The 27,182-nt window shown below is 39.2% G+C and overlaps 1 protein-coding gene across 2 annotated transcripts in view; it reads right to left on the reverse strand.

Annotated features, from left to right (window-relative positions):
- Positions 1-27,182, reverse strand: part of ephb2b (eph receptor B2b) — a 149,199-nt gene that overhangs the window by 75,222 nt on the left and 46,795 nt on the right. For both annotated transcript variants that reach the window (XM_060858043.1, XM_060858042.1), the window contains exons 2-3: positions 10,005-10,084; positions 2,239-2,923 (exon numbers count right to left, since the gene is read on the reverse strand). In XM_060858043.1, the coding sequence (XP_060714026.1) occupies positions 2,239-2,923; positions 10,005-10,084 (765 nt within the window). The remainder of the gene's footprint in view (positions 1-2,238; positions 2,924-10,004; positions 10,085-27,182) is intronic.

Below are 27,182 nucleotides of genomic sequence, written 5' to 3' on the forward strand. Positions count from 1 at the left end.
CACAGTTTAGATTCCTAGATGTTTCAGAGCTCAGAGATCAGATATCAGTAGTTAAAAAAAAAAAAAAAAAAAAAAAAGACTAAAATATTGTTTAGGAGTCTGACTTTCTGCCCATGGACATGGCTCTTATTATGCTCGGGTCAAAAAGTTTGCTTCATTGACAGATACATATGGCACTGGCTGAAGAACAAGACCCTGTGTGTCTCCTAATTCTCCCAAACTCCTACAACCCTAAACGAAATCTGATCTCGCTTTTTAAGGGACATTTCTGCTGAAAGACATAAGCATGGCTCATTTCCTTCTATCGTCTCCACAGGGGGAAACATAATCTGGTAAAGACGGTCGCAGACAGAAAAGAGCGCTGCTTTCAAAACTCCAAATACATTTATCTATTGTCAATATTTTGACAGAGTTCTTGTCAAGGCGCAATTATTTGTCAAGCGCACTGCCAAGGATTTAATTGATACATGCATAATTACATGCTTTGTCACAGAGAGTAGTTTGAACAAAGCTTATGCAGTCTTATTAATGGAGCAGCGAGACGTCTCTTTCATCAGTAGATCTCATGATTGCTTCACAGCCGCCTATAAATCCAATACTGTAAGAAGATACGGCCTCATCCCTGAGTGGACATCTTTCACAAATCAATTCATTACGCCCTTACCAACTGCGATGAAAAAGCACCCTTTCATAAATCAATCCATCCCCCAATCCTGGCTACTGGCAGTTAAAAGGCACCGACCACAGTTATGCTTTTGACATTGTCTCACACAGAGCTATCAGCTTTCCCCTGCCAGAAAGATTAATAGCCGAACGAATTGATGGCAGATTTCGATCAAACCAGCTTATTCATGAAGGGGAAAATCACATTCAATGTAGCAGTAGCATTTTGCTGCTTTTAATGCTTTAATTTCATACTTATTTTTCTTTAATAAACATGCACTGTTTCTAGTTTTAGAACTCAGTTATACTAAAACACTACGTAAAACTCATCAGGTGGTCAGTTTTTACTATATGGCAGAACTACAGAACTGTCGGGTAATACGTAACACGTAAACACTTGGCCTTCTACCCACTCTCCAGCAGCTCAGTGAGGGTGTGAGACAAATGAGGACCAAGACATTCATCGAGACATGACAAAGTAAGTCTCTAGGCATCAGGACTGTAAAAAAAAGGTGCTGAGTCTGAGGTCGATTAGATTGAAATCGAACCCAGACCACCTTGCTCAGACTGTTTCGGACCGGTTACTTTGTTCCAATAGATCGAAGATCTTAGCTCTGAACATACAGAATAGTCTCGACAGGACCAGATTGATCTATGAACTCTTCCATTAATCATTAGCATTTCAATAGTTTTTTAAATCCAGTCATGAACAAAAGATGCTTTGTATTAAGGAGGCCCAAGGGATATTAAAAGTGGTGGCACCCAGTAAATTACAAAAAAACACCCAAACGTATGTAATTATGCAGGCTTTTCAATTTGGACTTGCCCAGGTTATATTGGCACGTATCCCTAGGAGTGGCAGCAGGGGGCTGGGGGTGGTTGACCATCCTCATTAGCTGCCATTGAACAGGAAAAAGCAGATTGCCACTGGTACAGTGAAAGAGATGATCGGGTACTGTCACTGCGCAGCCTGGCCAGTGTCGTAATTACAGCCTGCTTTATGAAAGAGACAGAATGCAGGATGAGTGTGTGTGTGTGTGTGTGTGTGAGTGTGGATAGAAAAGGGGGGATTGTAACACAGGTGGGCGTTTTATTGTGTCGTCTGTGCCAGCGTGAAGCCCGTCTGCAGGCTGGCGTTGCCGTGGGAACAGGGCTGACGGTTGGTGGTTGAATCACAGGTGAGGGATGGGGAGGGGGTGGGCTGTGGTTGGTTGGTTGTGCGAGAATGATAGAGAGACAGTTCCAAGAAGGAAAAAAACGATCGATTGGAAGGAGCAAGGTATAGCAAAAATACAGCAGTGCCAAGGCTATCTGCATCCTGTGTGCTACACGCTTCATTTAAAAAATATAATAACCTAGAAGACACGCTTCATAAAAGGCTCAGAAAAAAATCATACGTTTTAAGTATTACTGGATAGTAAAGAAACAAAAGAAGATTTAATGAGTTGATCACAGCAGAACTGAAAAGCACATACATGTATTTTCATTCCCAAAACATTTTAATTTAGGATTAAGAATTCTTTTAAAGGACAATGAAAAAACCCCCAAACAAACAAGGTTTTGGGGCGAGCTTACCTCGACATACAGTGCCATTGTCCACAGGTTCATGGCCAGCCTTACACATGCACCGACCGATGGGCACCATCCATTCGCCATCTCCGTTACAGTAGAGTTTGATGGGTACATCAACTTCCTCAGCATTGGGGATGCACACTCCCCTCGCTGCAACCAGAGACGTACTCTCAGCCCCGGAAAGAGTTTCTTGAAAAATGGCACCATTCCTGATGACCCGTGGGCATTTACGGTAGAAAACGCGGACGGCAATGAGTGACATGCAGCCACCATAATCCTGGAAGGCCAAGTAGAAACCGTTACGTGAAACAGGCCCGAAGCTGCGTACCTCTGTGTTGATCTTCATTACGCGACCTCCCAAGTCCACCTGTGAGAAGCTTTCATCAGCAGCGATGGTGTCCACCTTGATCCATGGGTTCTCCATCCACGGAGGGTACAATTTAGTAGCGGTGTCGCCATCTGATTCATAGTAGTACAGGTTGAAGGTCTCCTTGCAGGAGCCTGGTACCCGGGGGATGCTGCTGCAGTCCCGCACTGAGAATTTCATCTCCACATGGATGCGCTGAGCTCCTCGCCGGTGGATGTACTTGGTGCGAACCCAGTTGTTCTGGTTGGCATCAAAGACATTGCACACCTGGTAGGTGCGTATAGTGTTCATGTTCTCGTCGTATCCGCTCACCTCTTCCCACTGCAAGAGAAATTGGGAGGAATGTTTTTACAAAGGTCATATATTATAGTATATCCCTACACTCTTTACCTCTAGTGTCTCTTTTACTTCTAAAGCCCTATTGTCCATGACAGGCTGTGTAAGCCTATTCCCATTTGAGCGGGAACTCACAAATTACTTACATGAATACATGAGCTCTAAACCGCAGGGCAATAGTGAACATCTTGCAACATGCTCTCTTATGTCTGTCTAGGCTCTCTGGGGATGTTCGGAGAGTAGCCGAGCCATTTTCAGAAACTCTCCCCACAGGCACCAGCTAGATTACAGGGCAGCAGAGGTATGAGGTGAGGATAAGGGTAAAATCTTCTGGCTAGCCTGCCAAAAGACTGGCACTGGAAGTAAAATTGCCTAGAGTTGGACCTCATTTTCTAGAGCCCCCACTTTGCCAAGTGAACCTGGCCTGTGTTTATTTGCCCTTATATTTTAGAAAAGAATTCTCTGTTGATACAGGTCACTGAGCAAGAACAAGAGCAAGTGATGGAAGAGGAAGTGATAAAAGTCACTGTTTTTACAGTTACTTTTTTTTTTTGCTGAGGTGGTTTACACCTGTCCTTGGGAACCGGAAGAGATAGCCGCTATTTGTATGGTCATATACTGTATGCACAATAAAAGGGTATCCAGGAAGTAAGTGAAATTTCCAATAGAAAAAAGCTACCTTAAAAAGAAATAAAGTTTAATTATACTACAACACTACTATTACTACTACCTTGACTTTTCTGAGCTTTACACCTTATGCACATAAAACCTGAACCATTATTTGCACTGAAAATAAAAGTAAGAAGCTGACAGAATTCAGCCATTGTTAACCCACTTGTTAATGCAGACCACTGTGTTGGAACTTGGCAAATGCAACACATAAAATTTCACCCCTTACACATTACAAACTTGGAATAATCAAATTATACGGATGACCATTTTAGGAGACGGAAACAGACTTCTTATTAAGTTTACAGCTATATATTGCACACACTAAAGCACTAAGGATGCATGCACCAGAGACTTCACTGCTGGCTCTAAAGTGACTCCAGATGCCTTCGCTGTGGTTTTCAACCCAGTTGGCTAAGGATCAAGCTAAGGGCCCTCAGCACTAAACAACTAAGATTCCAACCACAAGTGAGTCAGAAGCTTGACCTTGTTCAGCAGGGGAAAAGCCATTTTCTTCACTTGATAGGCTTCCTTACACTCTGGCCACAAAGCCCATTGAGCACCAATCCCTTCAACCCACTCTCCCACCCCCTCTCACTTTCACTCTTCACTTCACCGCTGACATAATTTCCCAAATTAGTCGCTGCTTAACGAGGATTTTGACAGGGTTTTGACGGGATTCAGTGAGAAGTCTCATGTTCAAGACCCCCATTCTATCAAACACCCTCAAAGTAATTAGAACAGCTTTCTTTTACTAGACATTTGTCCTTCGTTCCAATGTCTAAATTATCAGTCACAGATTAGAACTATTCTGAATATGGATAGGGTTGTAATTGTCACATCAGTGCATTATTTATGACTCGTTATAGTTCAGTCCAGTCACTATATCCTTCAGGTGATTCGTTTAATGTAGAAATGATTATTCTGAACACCAAATGAGAGATTAAAAACTTACCTTGTGTTCAGTTGCCTTAATTTGGCAGGCTCAGAAGTAATGTTTTCACAGTCATGAGCAACCATGAACATTACCACTTTCCTCTAAGCAAAACTATTATTCTATTGGGATGAAAGTCAATTATATATGAGAAGTCAAGTGTATAACATCCTCTTTTTGGAGGCTGCAGATTTGACATCAGTTTAAAAGGAAATCAGGGCAGTTACTAATGGAAGATGGAGAGTTCAGTGGGGGCAACATGTGGTGAAAAGGGGAGGAGGTAGTGTGAAGGGGGCTACAGAAACCCCAAACAAACATATTTTGAAGGAGGGCCTCTCTTTGTCCTGCCATGGCTTTTTTTTTGCCTCAGCCAATAGAGAAAAGCAAATGAGGCATAATAAGGGCCCAACGATCAAGAACCTAATGTCAAATTAAATGAAATGTAGTTTTCACAGGTCCCCCCCCCCCCAAAAAAAAAAAAAAAAAAAAAAAAAAAAAATTTATGCATGAGTCTGGCTGTAGGTGGTCATGTGAAAAAGGGGTGGGGATATTTAGAGGGAAACACACTTCCAGTTTAAGTATTAAAGTACTGAGTATTAAGTATAAATGTTTACTGTGTTCTTTTGCTTAATATTTTGGTTTTTGCCTAATAGATTTTGCAAAGTCCCTTGTTAACATTTACAAGTAACACAATTAAGGACAACACAGAAAAATGCATGAGTAATTCTCAAACTGTCTCTGATAGATTATTTCCAACAACAATCAGAATCCCAGATATTTGAGTAATAAAAAGCAGTCATTTCTAAGATTCACCTTTTCTTGAGAAAGAATGCAGGAACCTCAACCGGAGAATAAACAAGTATGTGAGGGCCTTCAGGAACAAAAGAAAATAACACAAGCTGTTCTCTTTTGAGGCCTCTGTTCAGGAGCATGGGTCCAACATAAAGAAGCGTGTGGGAAGTGGGACGTCATTAGTTCTTGCGCCCTTCCAGAAGCCTAAAGATTGGCACTCAAACAGAAAGACTGAAGCGCTGTTGAGTCTGTGGCTCGAGACTTGGCCTTCAAGGTTATACTGAAGTATAAAGAGGGTCGTCACACTCTGTGCTAGTGTGGAATTAAACTATCCTAATGACTCAGTTCATTGAATGAGAACACATCCAGGGGCCTTTGGACACAATTACTGGAGTACTGAAGAAGTCTTCTTCACTTACCCCACTGCTATACTATCGGTAGACAACTAGTACTGTGGGCCAATTTCAATATCCTTCTTCCATTTATCAAGGAGATATGAATGTACTTGAATGTACTAAAAATTGTAACTGAACACATGACAAAACCTGATGACAATATCATATAGAATAAGGTTACTAGGAAATCCAATTTAGGATCTATAGCCTCCTCAACACCTAAAAAGGCAAAGAGTTCAAATGTGATATAATCTATAAGCTTCCCTGACATTCACTCTGTGCTTGCGATTGGTAAAGCTTACTGTAACAGACTGCTTTTCTATGAATTATAGAACTAGCTTCAGGGGATGAAAATTCTGTCAGCAATAAAAAAAATTTTTTTTTCAATATTAATTGCCCTACCTTGATAGAACTCTTGAAATTTTATCTGGACTTCAGCATCTTTCACTAATAAACTGTCACAGCTTTGAAGAGTACACGAGCCCAGCTATCATAGCTCTCTCCCAAAACTGTCACTTATAATACTTTAATACAGTCCTGGAAAAGTGAAACACTGCTGACATCTTTTCGAATGAATTACTTTCTTTTTAATGTTTAGCTATTAAAATGTAGGTGAAATGAGTGTGGACAAAGTGTGCTTGATACAAAAAATCCATGAATCTTTAATGTGTTCATGTAAAAAAATAAAAAATTCTTACAAAGAACAAAGCACACTAAGATGCTGAGTTCCCCGATTTTTAGTTGTGAGTAATCTGTCAGCAGACACTTTTTTCCTGAGGGGACATTTGGGACAAATGACAGACAATCTCTGTGTTGAATTACAGAGCAGTATAAGTCTACATCTGTGCACTGTTGGGCTTCCCACCACAAACAGGGTGCAGAGAGAAAGGGGTAGAAAAACCAACTAACTGAGCCATCTTTAGCAGTCAACTCCAATTACTGCGATCTACTAGTAATGTGCAACATGTGACGTTAGACAAACAAGCTTCCTGTTGCCCTTTTAACCCTTCTATTCCGATCTCCATCAGAATCATTCATACGTGTACATCTTTTAATTGAATCAAAGGTAGAGGATGAGATGCTGCCAATCTTGACTTGCTCTTACATTTAGAGCATGACTGTAGAGAATTTTGTGGTTTTAATGAGAAGGCCTTGAATCGCTAAATACTACATTAAAGACCATCTCTAATTGGCATGCTACAAAACATAACTGTTACTCAGTTCTGGAATGTACCCTAAACCAAAGACCTCATCCTGAGGTGCACAGAACACCCCACCGTTTTTGGTTTTAAATATTATAACCAGACATGGCTGCTTTAGGACCATCTGTTTCTTCCCCCTTGATATAGAAAGTGTGTGGAAGTAGATACAGGGCAGTTCTGTATATGATTAGTGCAGATTGTTATAAATGTCATAAAAAATTTGGCTGAGAATGTGTTCATATAATTTAGTCTTGACTAAATAACATGAACCTTACTGTATCTTTCAAAGCGTCATTTTTATCCTCACAATGTTGCACTTTATTACAGCAAATTATATTATACAATTAGTTAATAATTACATTTGGGTTAGATAAGTGTCCTATTCTGCTCAAAATCAGAAGTGATATGATAGCAGACGTGTACGATTATTCATTACATTCACCCCCATGAACTTCACACATATTTGAATAACATGGTAAAAATCTCATTTAAGTCTATTTTAAGGTGTTGAGGTGTCAATACTTATGCAATAAACAACGGTACTAGAGTTTATGTGTATGTTTTCTCTGTCTGTGTGGGTTTCCTCTCAGTCTCCAGTTTCTTCCCAAAAACAAAGAAACATGCTGATAGATATGATGGATTGCGTGCGAATGTTTCCTGATGCCCCGCAATGATTTGGCATCCCATCATCAGCATGTATTTGTCACTTCATTGTAATGCCAACTTATTTAAGGCAAATAAATATAACATGATAATATAATATTTCATACAATATGATAAAATACTGATTAAAAACTGAGCATTGCACCCTTTAATTTTAAAACATGTTTCTTATGCTATATACGGGAAAAAAAAGAAAATAATAAAAATGCACACCTGGCTTTGAAAAAAGATCACCATATATCTTCCTTCACAAAATATAATATCCTGTAGGATCTTTCAACATTTGCACGCCACACACCATACTGTCCACTCTCGGGAGCTTTTAACATAAATTCAAGTCTCAGAAAATAAAAGGATGGATGACCGCATGAATGAATTTATGAATGGCTGCATGGGTGGATGAAAGGACGAATGAGTGCCACATCTGGATATTTTCTCCTCACATACCTCGCATTATGTTGGAGTTTATTTAACTAAGCTACTCAGTGTCAGAAAAGCCAACTGTTGATGGAGCACTCCATATTTTGACTGATAGCGATCTTGTAGCTCAGACCCTGAGCCATGGCGGTGGTGTAAGACAATAACTTAAGGCCTCTCTTTCAGTAGAAGCCCACCTGTTCTGCTCTGCTGCAAGGCCCTGCATTTTCCCATAACGACTGAACGAGAGCTGTGTGGAATCCTATCAGTTACCGGATGGATGCAGAGAGCTTTATGTCTGAACTGTGTTATAGATGAATTATACCAAAGTGCTGCTGATTTTTTGAATCTGATTTGTCAGAAGTCATTAATTCATTTTCTATAGTTATGGCTCTGACATCTTTGGACTGCAAATCAAATTATTTTTCATATCATTTCAGCAAAAACTAATTTATCTGTATGGCAGGTACAGTATGTGATGAAACCTATAACTTATACCAAGTGGACAAAACAAAATAAAAAAAAAATCTAATCAACTTTTTTTTTTGTAAGGAGATGTTTATTCATCAGAATAGAGAATAAACAGAAGTCTGCAGCGTTAGCTGTTGTTTAGTAAATGGTTAGTAAATCGTCTTCAGGGCAAAGAACATAACAACGTGTTTTCTGAGTCTGGTGATGGAACGAATCTGTATAAAAATTAGTTCTCCTATTAAAGGAATTTAAATAATGAGCTGAATTCACTTGTTCACCTGGGTGCAATTAAAGTTTCATGCAATCTCATTCTTAATATACCTGTAATTTTGTTTAATTAATGTTTTAATTTCATAACATTTTGTTTCTTGTGTAGATAAAATGGTGAAAATCCCAATTCATCCATTTCACTTCCAGGCTGTAGCACTGCAAAATGTGGATAGCTGGGGTGTCAATACTTATGCAACATACAATGATACTATAGCTTCTGTGGATGTTCTCCTGTTGTCTCGGTGGGTTTTTTCCCGGTTCTCAACATTGTCATTTTTTTTATTATATCAGAGAAATCAAACACCGCAGGATGTGCTGTGATTACAGCACTCGGGTTTTATCAAAGTTTCTACAACCTTAAGAAAACAACATCATACAAAAAAATCATACAGTACATGTTTACAATTTATAGTGACTTTTTATTTTTCTACAAAAACATGCACTTTAAACCCCCTGCTGTCACATCCTTGAATTCAACTGACTTGTGTACTATTTATCAAGACATGCATTCATATAAATGAAAAAGAAAAAAAAAAAATGATGCAAGCAAGTGCAATTCCTGGCCTTGTACTTGCAGATGACAAAAAAAAAAAAAAAGAGAGAGAACCTCATTCTGTTTAGATTGGATCCAGAAGCAGGGTGTCTGATACGTTTTACTCTTTGTTCTCTTACACTGATAGCAGCATCAGCAAAGGAAGAGACTGCATGCCCTTGGGTTTGACATAGTGATGGAGAGCAAATTATAGCAGGAAAACTTTGAAGTTGCACAACTGGCTTGTTGAAATCGTTCTCTCCTTTTTTTCTCCCCTCCTAATTCTTTTTTTCTCTGTCTTTTTCTCTTGACAGAATGCAGACGCATGGTACAGTATAATATAAAACAGCCGGCAAAACAGACCACAGAAGCGTAAATAATTGAACAAAACTGGGAGTTTTTTCTGAAATACACCAGCAAATTACTCAACAACATTTTTTTTTCTAAAGTCTTAAGACGTTCAGGTTCAGGAATGGAGGAGGACTAAGGAGTAGTCTGGACTTCTGGTTTCTCGCTCACCAAATAGCGCTGGGCTAGAAAGCGGCGTTTTACTGCCTGACTCAGCATTCACTCAAATGTGGCCCAAAAGTCTTATAAGAGCTGGGAAAATTTCCAGTGCAGAATCTGTGATGTTAATATGGTATAAGAACCACTGTTGGACACAGATATGTCCTGATTAATCACTGATTTCTTATAGTAGTTACACAAACATGATACTTACACTGTTCTCACTGGTGCCAGATACAGGAAATACCGTCCATCCCAGCTCAGCTGTTGCTGTAGTGGAATCCATTAACGTTTCTGTGATGAAGATAAAACGTTCAAGGTTAAAACATAGGTACAGATCAGACGTTATGTACAACGCAAAGACCTTGTGGTTGCTAGCCATGCTTGGTAGTCAAGCATCAGACTACAATTCACTAATCACAAGAAGTCTTAGGAAAAGTAGCTGAAAGTTATAAATAACCTGTGTTAAAAATCAACCGCTAATGTACCGAGCTGTGAAAAAGAGAAGTCTTATCAAGACATAAACACGTATGTAGCTCGTTTTTCTCACTCCCAGTGAAAGTTAATGTGAAATATTGCTGAAAGGTAATAAGATATGAGATATAAACACATTTTCCTCTAGTCATTATGTAAGGAAGCATACAGGAGGCTACATAGAATATCAGCATATCAAGGTGCTGGCGTTAATTCCACTTTAGAGTTCCCACTGTTTCAAGTGATTTAAAAAAAGAAAGAATGAATAAATAAAACGAGCAGCTGAGTTTGAAAGGGACTCTACACAAACGTAGGCAGAAGGAAATACTGGATTCCACTTTCCCACTGTGTGATTCAGCCAAGATCTTTCAGAGACAAGAGCTCAGTGTACGGCGGGATCTCCGGGGAGCTTACGTGTGGAACAGGATGTGGGTTAGGAGTAGCACTGCACTCAGATAACCACCAGAGACACTCTCAATAAAGATGTCCTCCTAGATTGACACAGGGAATTGCTAATCAACCCCAGTCTTTGTCCTCAATATGCCTTTGCAGACTTTGTAGGTTATTTGCAAAGATAACAATTTAAGCTCTGCTGTTTGATTTGATACGATACGATATACGACACAACAACACAGAATTAAATTCAATATCTGTTCTCTGCGGTCGAGTGCTTAATGAATTATAGCAAAATGATTGTTTCTAAATGTATCTAAAAGTCACACAGGTGCTGGACATTTCTGAAACCAGATTCCATTTAAAGGACCCTAAGAACAACTTCTGTATCTAGTGTCCCCACACACACTGGCTGAAAGACACACATATGCTACAGCTTGTGCGAGCTGCGGAGACAAGCCGTCTTTTGTGTGTCTGCACAGTGACGGTACTCATGTGGCATTCACTGGGGAATGGAATGATAATCCATGTGCAAAAGAATGGACCTCTGGGAGAAATCAGAAGAGGCCGATAACCTGAGTCGACTTCCTTCGACATTCAAAGCACTCCAGTGTGGCTCAGATGCCATGTAACTAGTCCTGCCAGACCTTTAGTTCGATGACGTGGTTAAAAAGCTCTTGCCTGGTGGAGCAAAGTCTTATCAAGAATGACGGACGGTTTTCTCTGCCTGCTCTGGATTATCTGCCGTGAAAGCATAAAACACACCTTTGCTAATTGAGTTGAAAGAGAACGCATTCTCAGAGGTAGTCAGGTGGAACGCCTGATGCACTGATTCACTCAGTCATGTCTGCTTTGCAAAAATTCTTGCATGATTAATCCATGATAATGCATTTTCCCCTTAATTAAGTTCTGTGTTAATTAGAGCAAAACCAAGTTACTGGACTTCATAAAGAATTAAACAGTGACGTTTCCTTTCATATTCTTTTATCACAGACTAAAGCAGCTATTTCGATTTCCTCTCACAAGCTCTTTAGTATAAAACGCACTTTGTGGGCTTAGCTTGAGGTTGACATAATTACAAGTCTTGCGAGTACTAGCTTTTGGAAACATTTAAATATTTACAGAGTTTTCTTTATTCATGCATCAAGACATTTGAACATTTTAATAGTGCTTTGAAAATAGCTGCAATTAAGATTCACTGAAACACATGCATTTGCACACACACACTCACACACACACACACACACACACACAAAGCTCTGGTAAAGAATGCAATTTTACCATTTTTGCCATTGGATTTCCAGGAAAAATGGAGTGTCCAATTAACTGGCTCCACATGTCACGAATTATTTTTGGGTCCATGCAGGATCTTGGCTCGTCTACATGACCATTTCACTTACAATTCAGTTGTTACACAGCACATATCTTATCTTTATATTTTATTCTGTTTACCTTTTGACTCTGTACTTCCGTATCAAGCCTTAGCTCTGAGGAGCTTCAGAATCTGATTTGTGATTTTTAGACTATAATGAAATGAAGAAATACTAGAGATTAGGAACAAAATGCAATTTGTGAATCTATATAGAGTGCATTGCAAAAGTATTCGGCCCCTTGGTGTTTGTCCTCTTTTTCTGCATTACAACCTGGAATTAAAATTGATTTCTTTTTATTCACAATACAAAAAATATTTTACACCTGCAAAGTCCTAAGCATTTTGTGTAAATCCAATGGAAGTAACCGTCCAAAAATCCATTTTAATTCCAGGTTGTAATGTAGAAAAACAGGACAAAAAAAGGTGTGTGTGTGTGTGTGTGTGTGTGTGTCGGAGTGGGTGTACTTTTGCAACGCACTTTACAATGGATATAAAAAGTCTACATACTCCTGATAAAATGGTTTTGTGATGTAAAATAATGACACTAACATGTATTATGCCAGACCATTTCCTGCCTTCAAAAATATACAAATAGTTAAAACCAATCAGAAACCTTTATAAAAAAACAATAACCTAATGTGTGCGCCTATAAACTAATACTTTGTTGAAGCACCTGTTTTTCACACCACTGTCTTTTTGGGTAAGAGTCTATCAGCATGGGACATCTTGACTTGACAATATTTTCAAGCTCTTTTTTGGGAGAGTATTTTAGATCCACAATGTCCTGTGCACAGCCTGTTTCATGTCACCCCACAGACTCTTATATTCAGATCTTCTTTTGGTTAAGCTATTCCTTTGTTGATTTGGATGTATGCATTGGGTCATTGTCGTGCTGAAAGGTGAAATTCCTTTTAATCCTCAGCTTAGTACAAAACACCTGAAGGTTTTGCTCTAAATCGTCTGGTATTTGGAGCTATACATGCATAACTCTACCTTAAAAAACCCCCACAGTTTTGACTGAATAAAAGCAGCACTAATACATGATGCTACCACCACCATGCTTCAACATTCATTTAAATGATGCCAGATGTATGTTAATTACTTTTGAACAGGACACAGAATGTGACTGATTTATCCTGAACATCCATAAAAGGGTGTGTTTATTTGTGCAATCAAGTTATTATAACTTTTTACATTTTTAATTTTTTTTTACATAACAGGAGGGTGTAAACTATATATTTTTTTCAGATGGTACATCATAATTAGTTCCTATATTTACAAGTACAATGTCAAGAGAGTCATCCATTTCTGGGTCCCAGGGACGTCCTTGTTTTTAAAAGTTATGGCCGGGTTGTAATTCACAAACACTCATCGGGGGTGTCAGTTGTTGCTGGTGAAAGATCAGTGAGAAAGCAAGGTGTTAATACGGAGGTTGTCCAGCAGCCCAACAGAGCTATATTTCAGACTTTTCAAAGCACAGAAGAATTAGCTTGAGCTTTCAACAGGAGCAGTTCCTGAGTGCACATCCAAAGAAATCCGGAACCTTCAGCACTCTCTGTGGGCTTTAAAATGCCCACAAAGCTCAGCGTTCTTCTGGCAACACCTACTAAAAGCCGGCCTGGATTTTCAGAAAGGCTGCAAATATTCTGAGTGTGATAGATGTGTGTGGAAATTGCTGGGCTGAAGGGCACTAAGGGGGTTCACAAATGCATGCTTTACTCTCAGATGGGTTATCAGGAAGCATGCGGTGCTGCATGCACATCACACAGCCAGTGCATTTCAAATCAAGTTTAGAAATGTCAGCTGTTCATCACAAGACGACAAACAAAGGACCCCCTCGATGTTGCTCCGCATTAATTGATAGGAAACTAGATGCTTTCAGTTGGAGGATTATTGTTGTGAAAACTGGTTGGTTGGCAGACACGCTCCAACGCCCGAAAAAAGAGACACCTGTTAAAGTTGTCTGTTTTTAAACAGCCACGGAAAGCTTTCTGGGGTGTGCCGCAGTGTGAAATTGCCTTCCTGCTCATTAGAATGAGGTCTGTTTGTTTGGAGAGGTGGTTAGTAGTGTGGTTAGACACCACAGAATAATCACACACCCTCCAGTCATGTACACAGCAGTATTGTCCTTAGTCTTATCATGTACACTCCGGTTTTTTGGAAATTTCATAGAATGATTTTCCCTTATGAGACTAGGTAAAAAAAAAGAGAAATACATAAGAAAGACTGGAAATAATTACAGCTATGAGTGTCTAGTTTCAAATGAATCATGAACCACTGATGTAGAGCGTGATATCACAAATAAATTCAATGTTGAACACTGGCACAGACAAAACAGGCGCAAATTTCATTATTTGGTCTCAACATGCCCAATACAGCCCTTTAACAAACTTTTCTGGGACTAAACAGACAACTTTCATTCATTAATTAAAGAATATTGTTCACTAACCACAGTGAAGTTAATAGAAATGGTATGTAATTAAAAATAGTTAGCTTTGACTAGGTGGTCAATTGGGTAACTAGTTGTGTGTTAATGAGTTATTGATTACATTTCAAATAAGAAATGTGCCACTTGAGCCGAATGTTTAAAAAGGAGCCATTAAATACTTATAAAATTGTCATGCTTTTTAGAAAAAGTGTGAATGCTGTACAGGGGGCACGGTGGCTTAGTGGTTAGCACGTTCGCCTCGCACCTCCAGGGTTTGGGGTTCGATTCCCGCCTCCACCTTGTGTGTGTGGAGTTTGCATGTTCTCCCCGTGCCTCGGGGGTTTCCTCTGGGTACTCCGGTATCCTCCCCCGGTCCAAAGACATGCATGGTAGGTTGATTGGCATCTCTGGAAAATTGTCCGTAGTGTGTGACTGTGTGAGTGAATGAGAGTGTGTGTGTGCGCCCTGCGATGGGTTGGCACTCCGTTCAGGGTGTATCCTGCCTTGATGCCCTATGATGACTGAGATAGGCACAGGCTCCCCGTGACCCGAGGTAGTTCGGATAAGCGGTAGAAAATGAGTGAGTGAGAGTGAGTGAATGCTGTTACAAGTAGTGTAAAGCTCTCAGAAAATTTGTTTGGCATTGGATGAGTGAACGTGCAGCGAATATCAAATAAGAAACCGTAGTGATACTAAGCCAGAATTTTATAAACATTCTGTTAGTTAAACCTTTTTTCAAACTATTATTAATTATTTAATTATTTACATATTAAAGTTAATTAATACTTCAAATGACAAAAAATAGAAATCTCTAAATCTAATACCTTTCCTGCTCTGGTATTAATCTGCAGACAATCACTTTCCTAAAATAGCTTTAAGGCTCACACTGTAGATGATAAATTAACAGCAGGGTAATTTTGGCAATTTGTAGTAGAAATTTCTGAGATTGCATATTTATTAAATAAAAGTGTGAAGATGGGAAATTTTTCTCATAGGAAAGACATAATCCTTTATAGACATTTGCACATCTTTTTACACATGAAAAACGTTTAGCAAATCACAGTCACCAAATTTACAGCCAGGTAAGTAATATGTATGAAATCTGTCAAAATTCATTCACTCTGAATGCCTCAGTTATTCAGCTGACAAACGTGGCCTTTGTGTACAGTTTAAGCTTTGGAACTTTAAATCTTGGAACAGCATAAAAAAAAAAAAATAAAACCCTGTTCTGCATTTTAATGTCCTCATAATTCTGTAAATCCATATTATAAACATCCAAAACAAAAACTAATTTGGCAAAATATCACATTCTCAATATATAAGGCAGTGTTTCCGGGTTCTGGATCCTGTTATGATGGACGTCTTTGTCTCACACACTCCGGTAAGTTCATCCTTGCAGGTGTGCACTTTCCATAACAAAACAAGACATAACGCTTTGGAGTGAATCGTGGCTTATGCTGTGTATGTCTAGAGTAAATCCTCACTCTCAGAGACATTCCCACAACAAAGACACCTACTCTTACCACATCTTGTTCAGCAAAGAGGACCTGAGCTGGCAGCAACTACCACAATGCTATCACTTCAACATAAAAGAGAGCAGGTTCTCTGCATTCACAAGCATGAAACCACACTCACACCTGGAAATCTCCAGCTCCACTCTTCCTGAAATAACATGTTCCAAGCTGCTTGAAGTACATAGTCAGACCCCAGGCACGTGAAAGACGAGGCACGGCTGTTTTTTGCGTTTAACTGTGGTGCTTTCCTTACATAATGCGTAGAATGTTCATTAAGGTCCCTGTAATATTAGGAGCCTTTGGGAAAAGCCCATTTTTCAAAGATGTCAATCTATAGTAGTAAAGTTTTGCTTATGTGACAATAGCATTACATGGTCACATGTCAAAATGAAGCGTGCAGTAGAGAAACGATGACTGAGTAATGTGCCACCGTGACCCAGGACATCTTTCAGATGTCAGAATGCCGATTAGGTAGGAGTGCAAATGAGAGAGGTGTTACAGAATGGCTTCATATGGTAATTGAGTCCGTATGCTCGAGCATACAGCTCCAGGAACGAGGCTTAGCCGATGAGGTGGCACTGAACCAAACCCCCCGACAGCATTACTCCAGGGGCCGCTCGGAAAAGTCAAACAGCAAATCAGTATGCTGCACGTTTTACATGCATCTCCCGAGCGGTTTCACTCTACCGGAGAGATTTATGAAGGCTCTGAGGTTACTGCTAGGCACTAAAAGTCTGGGGAACTGATGGCGATGATGTAAAAGCGTGTGGAGTGATGTGGCAGAGCAGAACTGGAGGGAAGGGGAAAGCAGGCTAAGCCAACAGAGTATCGGTGCGTTTCGAGGGGAAGCGGAAGTCGGCAGTTGATTTTGGCAGTGCGGGATGCCCTGTGAAATATGCTACCACGTAGCTGACAGCATGATGTTGCTCTGTGTTCCCAGGGTCTGGGGCTGCTGCACTAATGCTCCCTCATAGCACATCACTCAAAATGGCTAAATGTGTCGGAGATGAAAACCGGCCGGTAAAGTTGGGGAGAAAGATAAATAAAAACGACAGAGAAAAAGAGTGAGGGTGCACTTATTTCTTGCTCTCTTTCACACACTGACAGCAGCACAACTTCTTGACAAGTAAAACATTCTTGGCTACTCTACTTTATGTTTGTCTCAAGGCTAGTCCTCCAAATTCAGTCTGAACGCCTCAATCACCACACTTTTAATGGCTCTGTTTTTTTTTTTGTTTTTTTTTTTTTTACTTCAGTGAAAAGCTTAATTATTTACTCTGAAAGAGCCTCACAAGGGGCCCAAAATGGTAATTGCAGGCCCTCACTCACACTCAATCTCTTCCTCTCTTCCTCCTCCACCCGCCCATGTGAAGATCCTGCTTCAAATGATTGGCTGCGTTTAACAAAACAACTGAAACCAGACGCACGCTGACAGACTAATCTTTGTTCCAGCAGATTACTATTCCATAGCACATACTTACTATTTCTCTACATCTCTGGCTTTCACTTCATGCTGGATTACAACATCCTTCTTGCCAGTCTTGTGTATTTTCCAGTAGGAATGTTATAGTTATTAACTATCATGATGGTCATTAACCTGCTCATATTCTATGAATCTGTGTTTTAACTTTGAGTGGAGCCTGTATTTCAAATTCATTAGAGGATTGCGAAGGGCAATGAATTTTGCTCTAAATATCTTGAGAAAGAAAACTGTCATTTTTATGATCAGCATAAATTTACTGAGCATATATTAAAATAACCTCATGATTCAAACTCGGATACTTCAAAAGAACTTATAGAGATGCAAAAATGACACAAAAGGCTTTAGATTTAGTTTTTTTTACCCGCCTGTATCAAAGATCAAAAGTGATCAACTACAATGCATTGTTTGCAATGTAAATCATATCCACATTGATTTTTACAGCATTGATGCAGATGTGTACATGCTAATAGTGTACAGAATGTGAAAGACAACTTCTTGGCTAGCACCCAACATGGAGATTTTGCGATTTATTAAAGCTGTCAAGTTCTTTTAAATGGCATTAGCATTACATTTTAATTAGTAATGATTTACAACTTACATGGTATTATTTGGCATTGCCACAGTCAGGACAAACATTATGCTATGCCTCCATATCACATTAAACCATAGAAGCTGAAAATATGTTAAAGTAAAAACAAAACAAAATATTTACAGCATTTGGCAGATTCCCTTATTCAGAGCAACTTACATTTTAATTACATTTTTTTATACAACTGAGGGTTAAGGGCCTTGCTCAGGGGCCCAGCAGTGGCAGCTTGGTGGATCTGGGATTCAAACTCACAACATTTCGATTGGTAGTCCAATGCCTTAACCACTGAAATCCCACTTCCCCAGGCAAGCAATCCAAAATTTTACCCAAAAATAATGTCTACCTACAGTATTTGTTCCTATCTTCCATAACTACCATATCTACCATCATACCTACCATCTTCCCTTACCTACTTACATTTACTTCCTTACCTACCTAGCTTAGCTAACCTTTCCTATCTTACCTAATTCAATTACCAACTTCCTTCCCTACCTGAAATACCTTACCTTACTCCCTTACATTATAATACTCCCTTCCCTTCCCTTCCCTTCCCTTCCCTTCCCATCCCTTCCTTTCCCTTATCGTATCTTCCCTTACCTACTTACTTATTCATTCCCAATAATGATTTCTTCGGCTTTCAAGGATCTGTGTGCAAACTCTCTCTCTCCACCACACAGCTAGGCTGAATCCCAAATGACTTCTGATTCGTTCTACAAACTCACAACATATGGTTTGAGATAATGGATTTGTAGACACTTCGCTGCATTCCTACACTGTTTGTGATTCAGTCACATGAAAAGAAAATTGTCTTGTTTTGATACCATAGTTAGAAGACTAACACTACAATGTGGTGTCTTAAACATTCTAATGATAATTTTTCCCTTAGACTGTGTAACTATTAAGAAAATACAAACGCTATTCAAGCAAAACATTTTGTTCTGATATTTATATAGTGGATTATATATTTGCTGCACAGGATTGTTTTGCTCATATTTTTTCGAACTTACTGTATATATGTAGTGTACTGACTTTCAGTTATGACAAAAACAATAGAAGTGCCAAATGATAATGTTTAAAACATGCTACGCTGTTGGGATCCAAAAATCAGATTTACACTACATACACATCTGAATCTGATCAAAAATATAAGTCAGATTCCATGTATGTTTTTTGCTAATCAGAGCAAATAAAGTGAAAAAGATTTTGATTGCTTGTCTGAACAAAGCCTAATGACCTCCTATAATCCTAGTTCACATTAATGGGTACTCTTTAGACCGTTATTCAAGGGTGTGACATCAGAGGATTGTACAGTGTGTACTATGAGAGCCTTATAGCTGTAGCTGTAGGTTGGAACATGTATTCCAATATCAGAGTAATTAATTCTCCCTCATTTTACATGTCATTTTTTTTGCCACACTACAAATAACCCCAAGCTGAAGCATGTAAAGACACCACGTCTAGGAGTGTCTCTCTTTTCTCCTTTTCTCTCGTGATTACATGTTTAGCGGTGCCGAAAATCCATCCACACTCTGTTATAAAAAGTCAGTGCTACAAAGCCACTGACCTGCAAAATATTGAAAGATATAATAAGATGTAAAAAGACTTATATTTTAATGTGATTATAATTCTGTTATTTGGGAGTCCCAGTAACCTCCATGTGTCTTTCATGACACCCAGGGTGCACCCATGATGCCACAGATGGGCTGCTCGTGAGCTGTCAGAAACAAACACTGTACTACAACACCATGTCATGTTCCAGGACTGACTGCCGAGCACTAAATATTCATGAAGCAAAGAAAGGGAGAGGTGCTGGCCTCCGGTTTCCGCCACCTTGATAGCATGCTGAATATTTAAATATAGTCAGAGGGGGGGACTGTGTCCTTCTCTGGACTCTGAATTACGCAAATATTTCATCGAAAGCCCTTTCTCAGGCATGGCTAGAGTTAGATTAGATAGAATTAGATGAGATGCTTCCTCTTTCTTCATAAAAACAGTTATTAACCTGACCTCTTAAAATATTTTAAAACACAGGTCATCACAGAGCAGGAACATTTCATTTAAATAGACTGAGGTCTGATTCATGATATCCATGTTATCATGCACTAATAACCGTAAAACTGTTACCATTTAGGACAAGACTCTTTGGCAACCTTTAACACTGAGGTGATTGGCTTTCATTCAGGGAAAATGGGAAAAGGGCAACATTTAAAATCACAGCCTGAGGGGCTGTCACAGACCGAGGGGAGGAGGGAGGCTCGACGATTCAGTTCTAATGCATGAGCGTGCAAACTAACACAATGAACGCTCAGAACAAACACGCCGCTGCCTCTGACCTTCACTTTTCTTTTTTTTTTCTCCCCAGTCGAGACAAACAGGAGTCTGTTGAATTTTAAAGACGCCGGGTGTAGCCTATTAAAGCAAAATTCTCGATTTTTTTTCCATAATGTTTTCTTAAATGCCGTTGCTTTTGGGTTTATAGCTCAGTTAATTAACATCAGTACTACGTTTTTGCTTTGTTTTTCTTTTTCATTTATTTGTTTTCTTTTTCCATGACAGAAGCCGCAAAAAATAAATCCAACAAAATCACGTAAGTCCCAAAAAGCATTGTAATTATATTTAGAAAATAAAAAAAAAACGTCATTCTGCCATTTTGGAATCAAATTTAATTTCTAGGTCAAGTGCTGTACAGCTGAAAAACTGTGAAATGGCTTCAACTTGGCAGTGCTAAAAATGAATATGACAAATCTACAGACATGAATGCTTGATAACTAATAAATTAATAAACCATTTCAGGACCATTTCCCACCGGCACTGTGTGTTTGAATAGACTGCTCTTTTTTATCTGCATTACTTGCACTCGAAGGGTCTTTATTCAACACTGGAATGACCTTCATGCTACCGAGCATCGTTTGGGCTTATCTGAAAAAAAAGTGATTACATAAATCACAAGAACTGCTAAAACATATACCCAAATATTTCACCTTAACTGTTTGCATGTCTGTGTGTCCTGAATTCATCACAGAATACTGTTGTTAGGCGAAACATCTCGAAAGCTCAATGAGGTTGTAAGGGTTCTTTAACCGATGTGAGAAAATCACCCCATATGCTCCAGAACATGAGCAATATGGAAGGGGCATAACCCAGGCATGCTCATTTAAAAGGGTGATTATGGAATTCATAGTATTCATAGCATTCATAGTATCACAAGGTAGGGGTTAGCCCCGAGTTGCTTCAACTGCATCATACTGCTTAATCCAGCTGGTGGAAAAAAATTCATTGAGTTGAGCTCAACCCTGTGAGGATCCTGAGGCATCTCAACTACATGTGGTCTTTGTGGACTGTATGTTTATAATCACACCATCCAGTGTCACCCAAATGAGGATGGGTTCCTTTTTGAGTCTGGTTCCTCTCAAGATTTCGTCCTCTTCCAACTAAGTGAGCTTTTCCTTGCCACAGTCGCCTCAGGCTTGCTCATAGGGGATAAATACAAACATGTTAAAATATAAGTTTAATATTAATCTTGAATTTTTGTATTATATTAATTTTCGTATAATATAACATTTTTTGTATTTTGTTTCTTATGTTCTGTTAAAAGAGCTATAAAAATTAATTTGAATTGAATTGGAAAAAAGCATTTAAATTTAGAATACAATCCTTAATTATCAAACTCACTTATAATAAAGACAATCTATTTACAGCATATGCAACTGCACAGAATTTTGTGGTTTTATAACCAAAGGACTATTAATTCCCACATCTGATCCCACATCAAAATGTTATGAGTTTTCTATAACAGCAGTCATGATAATAATGCTGGTTGTCATTCAAAAGCTTTATATTAAAATGCTTGTTTTAATATCTAATCTTTATGTAATCTTTATGCTTGTACAGTGGATGCACCGCATAATCAAATATGAGCAACCTAATAGTAACTGGTTCTGAAAATGAAAACGTTTTCTGGGAGGAAACATTTACCATTTATAGAAGGAGTCTCCACTGTCAGCACTTTGTAACAGTCGGAGGTAAAGCTGCTCCTTTAGGTTTTATCTATAGGACAATGTCTGTAGGTGTATGTAAAGCATCAAAAGCATAAATAAAGAGGGATTGGTAAGGGAATGACTTAATCAATAAAATTTAAATATCAGAAATGTCTTATGTCAAAAATATCCAGAAATTCATATCATACATGGGTCCAGATCTTTAACTCATCTTCATACATATGCCCATATGCCACACCAGGTTCCATAAATACTGTATATACCAGCTTCAAAACTAAATCCAAGTAAAACATCTTACTTGTCAAAGAAGACTAGATTTCTGGATTTGGATTTTGAGTTTTGGGTCAAGCAAGAACCCAGGTCTGTTCTGTTTGGGCATTTATTTCTTTTGAACTACACATACATTTACTAGCATATAAAGTTTGTGGACAGTTTGTTGGAAGGAAGCAATTATATACTGTTGTATGTCTTTGTATGCTCTAGCATTTAAATTTCCTTTCACTAGAACCAAGAGGCCCAAACCTGTCCCAGCATGACAAGACACGGGCGGCTAAGAATAACGTAGATGAAATTGAGTGGCCTGAACTCAGTAACAGTGAACACGTTTTGGATGAACTGACTGAGCACCAGACCTCCTCACCTGACATGAGCGCCTGACCTCACTAAGGCTGAACAGGCACACTCAAAAATTGCTATTATAAGAGAAAAGGCCTGGATTAAATCTAGAACGTATGTTTGGGTGTGATCAGCAGGTGTCCACAAACTTTTGACCATATCCTGCATAGTGTAAATCAGACAGCAATACCATATTGCTATAAACAAGCTAGTTTTAGCAGTAAACATCATTAGTCCAGACAAATTAGCGCACTCATTTTTATCACATCCCCGCAAAGGTGTTACATGAAATCATTTAGAAGCGTAACTTTTGCCGCTGTCTTCTTCACTGTACAATAACAAGTAACGAAAGCAGCAACCTGCTGGGAAGGTTCGCACCTTTAAATTACCCCCACGTGTAATCTGTAATCCATTTCCTCAAGTGTAAATTATGCAATCTGCACAAGTATCTGCACACTGACAGCCAATAAGTTGATAATAGCATGTCCTCATTACCAAGGTAGCTCATCCAGCCTGCTTTATTATCCGTGTGATTCATATGGATCCGCTCGAACCATAATTATAAGTGAAGCCCTATGACCAATTATTCATAAGTCTCGTTCCTGAGACTGATGAGGCAGAGCCGTCTCCATTTCGCCCCGTATGTCTGATTGGAGGGGCAAAAGGTGCTGGCTCTCTGCAGAGGACAGTTCGAATGATACTGGTATGTGAACAAAGATACCAAATCGGGGGAATCTCATACAAGATTTAATCAACGGCAAAGATTGAGGTATGTTTATGAGTACAGGTCTGTGACTGTACAGGTTAGTGTCCTCCAGCATTTAATCAAGGACAAGTTTTGCTTTATGGTTTAATGAACAGTGGGGTTCAATGGCAGGAACTGAAGGTGAAGTAACAAATTCATTAGTTTTCATTCCTCACTACAGCAATGTGGTTGGATTTTCCTATTTTGACAGGCGTGATGGTGTTGACAGTGTCGGCTGCAAGCAAACGCAAATTTATATTAGGTCTGATGCCCTCATTCTAATCGTACCAATTATCATTTCTATAGTAGCAATTTACAGATAAACATGTTAAATTGTGAAGTTTTCTGACTTTATTTATGGATGGAGTCTCCAGTGTTAGCACTTTGTAACAGTCACAGGTCCAGCTGTAACTTTACGTTTCTTTTTCCACTTAAAACTTCAAATGTGTTATTTTTCTAAGGAAGCCTTAATAATACATGGCCTTGTTGTTTCCTGATATCCTGACCAGCTGCAGATCTTTTGAGATAAGCTTTACCATCTCTATATAAGAATGAGGGAACCTGTTTCCAGCGTTTGTAATGTAAATGATAACAGGAACCGGTTTTGTGGATATTCCGCAACGTTAAACATACATGTTGTCGCTGGAGAATTACTGTAGTACTGTGGAATAAAACACAATAGGACTCGTGGTAAACATCCAGTTTGCTACAATCAATCGAAGAGATAATCAAAAGGAGAATCAAAGGTAAGAAACAAAGGCTAACAGCAACTCTGCATTAAGGCTCTCATCCAAACTGCAAACAGACATTTTCATTTGCTACAGTAACTGCTTGTTACTAGCAGACTGCCCCAGGTTCAGCTCTCTCGTGCTCTCTGACCCAAGAAGACAAACAGCGCTTCTCGTCACACGCGTGGCCATTCACCAGTGTCCTCCACACAAAGGTGCTGCACTTTAGAATGCCAAAAATATGGGAGAAAAATAATGGGAGTCGGATCTTGTTCAAGATTCCATGCTCATGAGCTAGCTCCTCTTAGCTGGATGACTTATGGCTTGTCATGGACTTCTGGGAACTATAAACAAGCGCCTCCAAGAGCAAAGCTTCCTGCACTGCTGGGCCCATTTACTGCCTTGCTAGCCTGTAGCACCACACACAGACAGCGTAACCCAAACACCTTCACGCAAGTGACAGACAAAGTGCTGCAATCACACTCAAGGTCATTAGGCTGACCTGTTGTACCACTTTAACCTCATTGTTACTGATACATTGGCATTAGCTGTGCTGAGATATTTGAGTCCTCTAGGACAGACTTTAAATCCGACAAGGGCTCTTAAATGTCTGGCACTAATGACATGTTTGCAAAAGAGAGACACAAAAGAACAGAGGGGATTTATGGATTGTATTCCTCTGCAGCTACAATACAAGGAATGTCATGAAGCATCAAATATTAATCAAACGCTCTGAAAGTCCTTTGATGATGCGTCTTGATGACACTGGATGTAAGCGAGAGTCTCCGCAAAGTTTTACCTATCACAGGGGCATCTTCCAAGACACACCAGACTGCGCTTATGTTTCACTAATTACTCTGCACTTGTGAGTAATGAATCGGGTTGTTAAACGAGATAAAACTGAAGTGAGTCTAGTTTGATCTCCAGGAGCCAGATGGTTCAAAGACCATCAGACATCAGCGGATCTAATCAGCAATAAAAATAATGAGACCTGCTGCTTATCTGAGGTCATGAATTAAGAGCCCCAAGCAAAGCCCAGCTTCAGCGGACATCTCCATAACTCATTATCTGCAACAACGCAATACGCAGTTTCTCCGATAGAGGAGTCACTTAAGTACACTTAATCTCAGGTCACTTCTACCAGCACAAGTCTCTTGACGTTTCTGCAGGAGGCTGGACTTGCTGTCTTAAGCCTGAATGAGCCTCATATTGCGCTAGAGTGCACTCACGCCTGAGAAGCACACTTCAGCTCCTAGAAGACGTTATGACATCATGTCAAAACAGAAATGCATGCGGGTGACAGTGTAAATAATGACTTGTTATAAAAAGCAGGGGTGAAAAGATTTGAAGTTCGCTGGCTGGACCAACTTGTCACCTGAAATTATCCTTTAAGCAGGCAAACAGAGTTCAGACCGACTATTCACGCTTAAATGCACAAAAAACGATTCATGCTCATATCACAGTGCATGGCTTGTGTAAAGTTTTGGGTCTATATTACTTTTTTGGAATGTCCAGCGTCTTCACTAACACAAACCTCACATTGTTTGCTCTCGGTCAATTAGCGTCACTTACAATGATTTAGAGGTTTTCGTTTTCTTAGCCACAGGTAGGCCTGAAAAGTTCAGTGTTTAAACTGTCTATCAGACTTTCAGTGAGAAGACTTAGGCTTAGTGAGAATATTTACCTCGTAAACATTGTAAAACATTCTGAGAATTTTGCAGTTTAGCTTGAATTTGCCGTCATTTAGAAGTGGGAAATGCATTTATGGTAAAGATAACACATGAATATGATTTTTAATAATATTACAAAATAAAATCATATTAAAAAATACTAACAAAATTATAAAATAACATTCAGGGTAATTCCTTATGGACTTTCCACTGGATATTTTAGTAATAACTATAAAAATTAATCTCAGTTCTGGGGAGTAAAGTCCTACAGAATGGAAGGAGAAATTTAGCAATGGTTATCAATTTCTTTTTCATTACAGTTGTTTTTTATTTATTATTTAATGCATATATATTAGCATTTTACAAGGTGCGTAATAGTACAAAGAGCCAATTAATAACAAAAAAAATCCGGATTCAGTTTCAGTTTTAGGGGGGCACGGTGGCTTAGTGGTTAGCACGTTCGCCTCACACCTCCAGGGTCGGGGTTCGATTCCCGCCTCCACCTTGTGTGTGTGGAGTTTGCATGTTCTCCCCGTGCCTCGGGGGTTTCCTCCGGGTACTCCGGTTTCCTCCCCCGGTCCAAAGACATGCATGGTAGGTTGATTGGCATCTCTGGAAAAATTGTCCCTAGTGTGTGATTGCGTGAGTGAATGAGTGTGTGTGTGTGCCCTGCAATGGGTTGGCACTCCGTCCAGGGTGTATCCTGCCTTGATGCCCAATGATGCCTGAGATAGGCACAGGCTCCCCGTGACCCGAGGTAGTTCGGATAAGCGGTAGAAGATGAATGAATGAATGAGTTTCAGTTTTTTGTCCAATTTACATAGAAGTTTGAAATTCAAATGAATCAAATAGATTCAAATGAATCATCAACTTAGAAATTTTCCAGTGAGTGTGATGTTGACTGACAGATGTTAACACAGATGTAAACAAGACCCAGACTGTATTTCTGTATTTTACTATCATGCCTATATCATGCCGTATATATTTTTACTGTAATCTTTTACACAGTCAGTCAGTAGTGTTTGTATCAGATCAGTATCAGGTAATAGCTGAGTTCTGATATCAATTTCATATTGAAAATGGATAAAAATAGGGATTATGGCATGCTTAAACTAAAATAAAATGCAACTCAACAAGTAGAGCAACAAGCCAGTAAATAATTTTATACAATACTGTAAACTTCATCAACATATGTTCTCTTATTATTCGTTGATATACTGTACCTACACCCTCTTTGCTAATGAAAAACAGCCTAATAAATAAAATAAGTGTCAGGAAAGCATGGTGAAAAAAACTTAACAGCTGAAAGTCATCCAAGGAGATGGAAGTAACATTGTCTTGGCAAAGTAAAGCAATTAAGCAAGCTAGTTTATCAGAGAGGGA

This window comes from Tachysurus vachellii, chromosome 22, assembly GCF_030014155.1.
Source record: "Tachysurus vachellii isolate PV-2020 chromosome 22, HZAU_Pvac_v1, whole genome shotgun sequence".
NCBI lineage: Eukaryota > Metazoa > Chordata > Actinopteri > Siluriformes > Bagridae > Tachysurus > Tachysurus vachellii.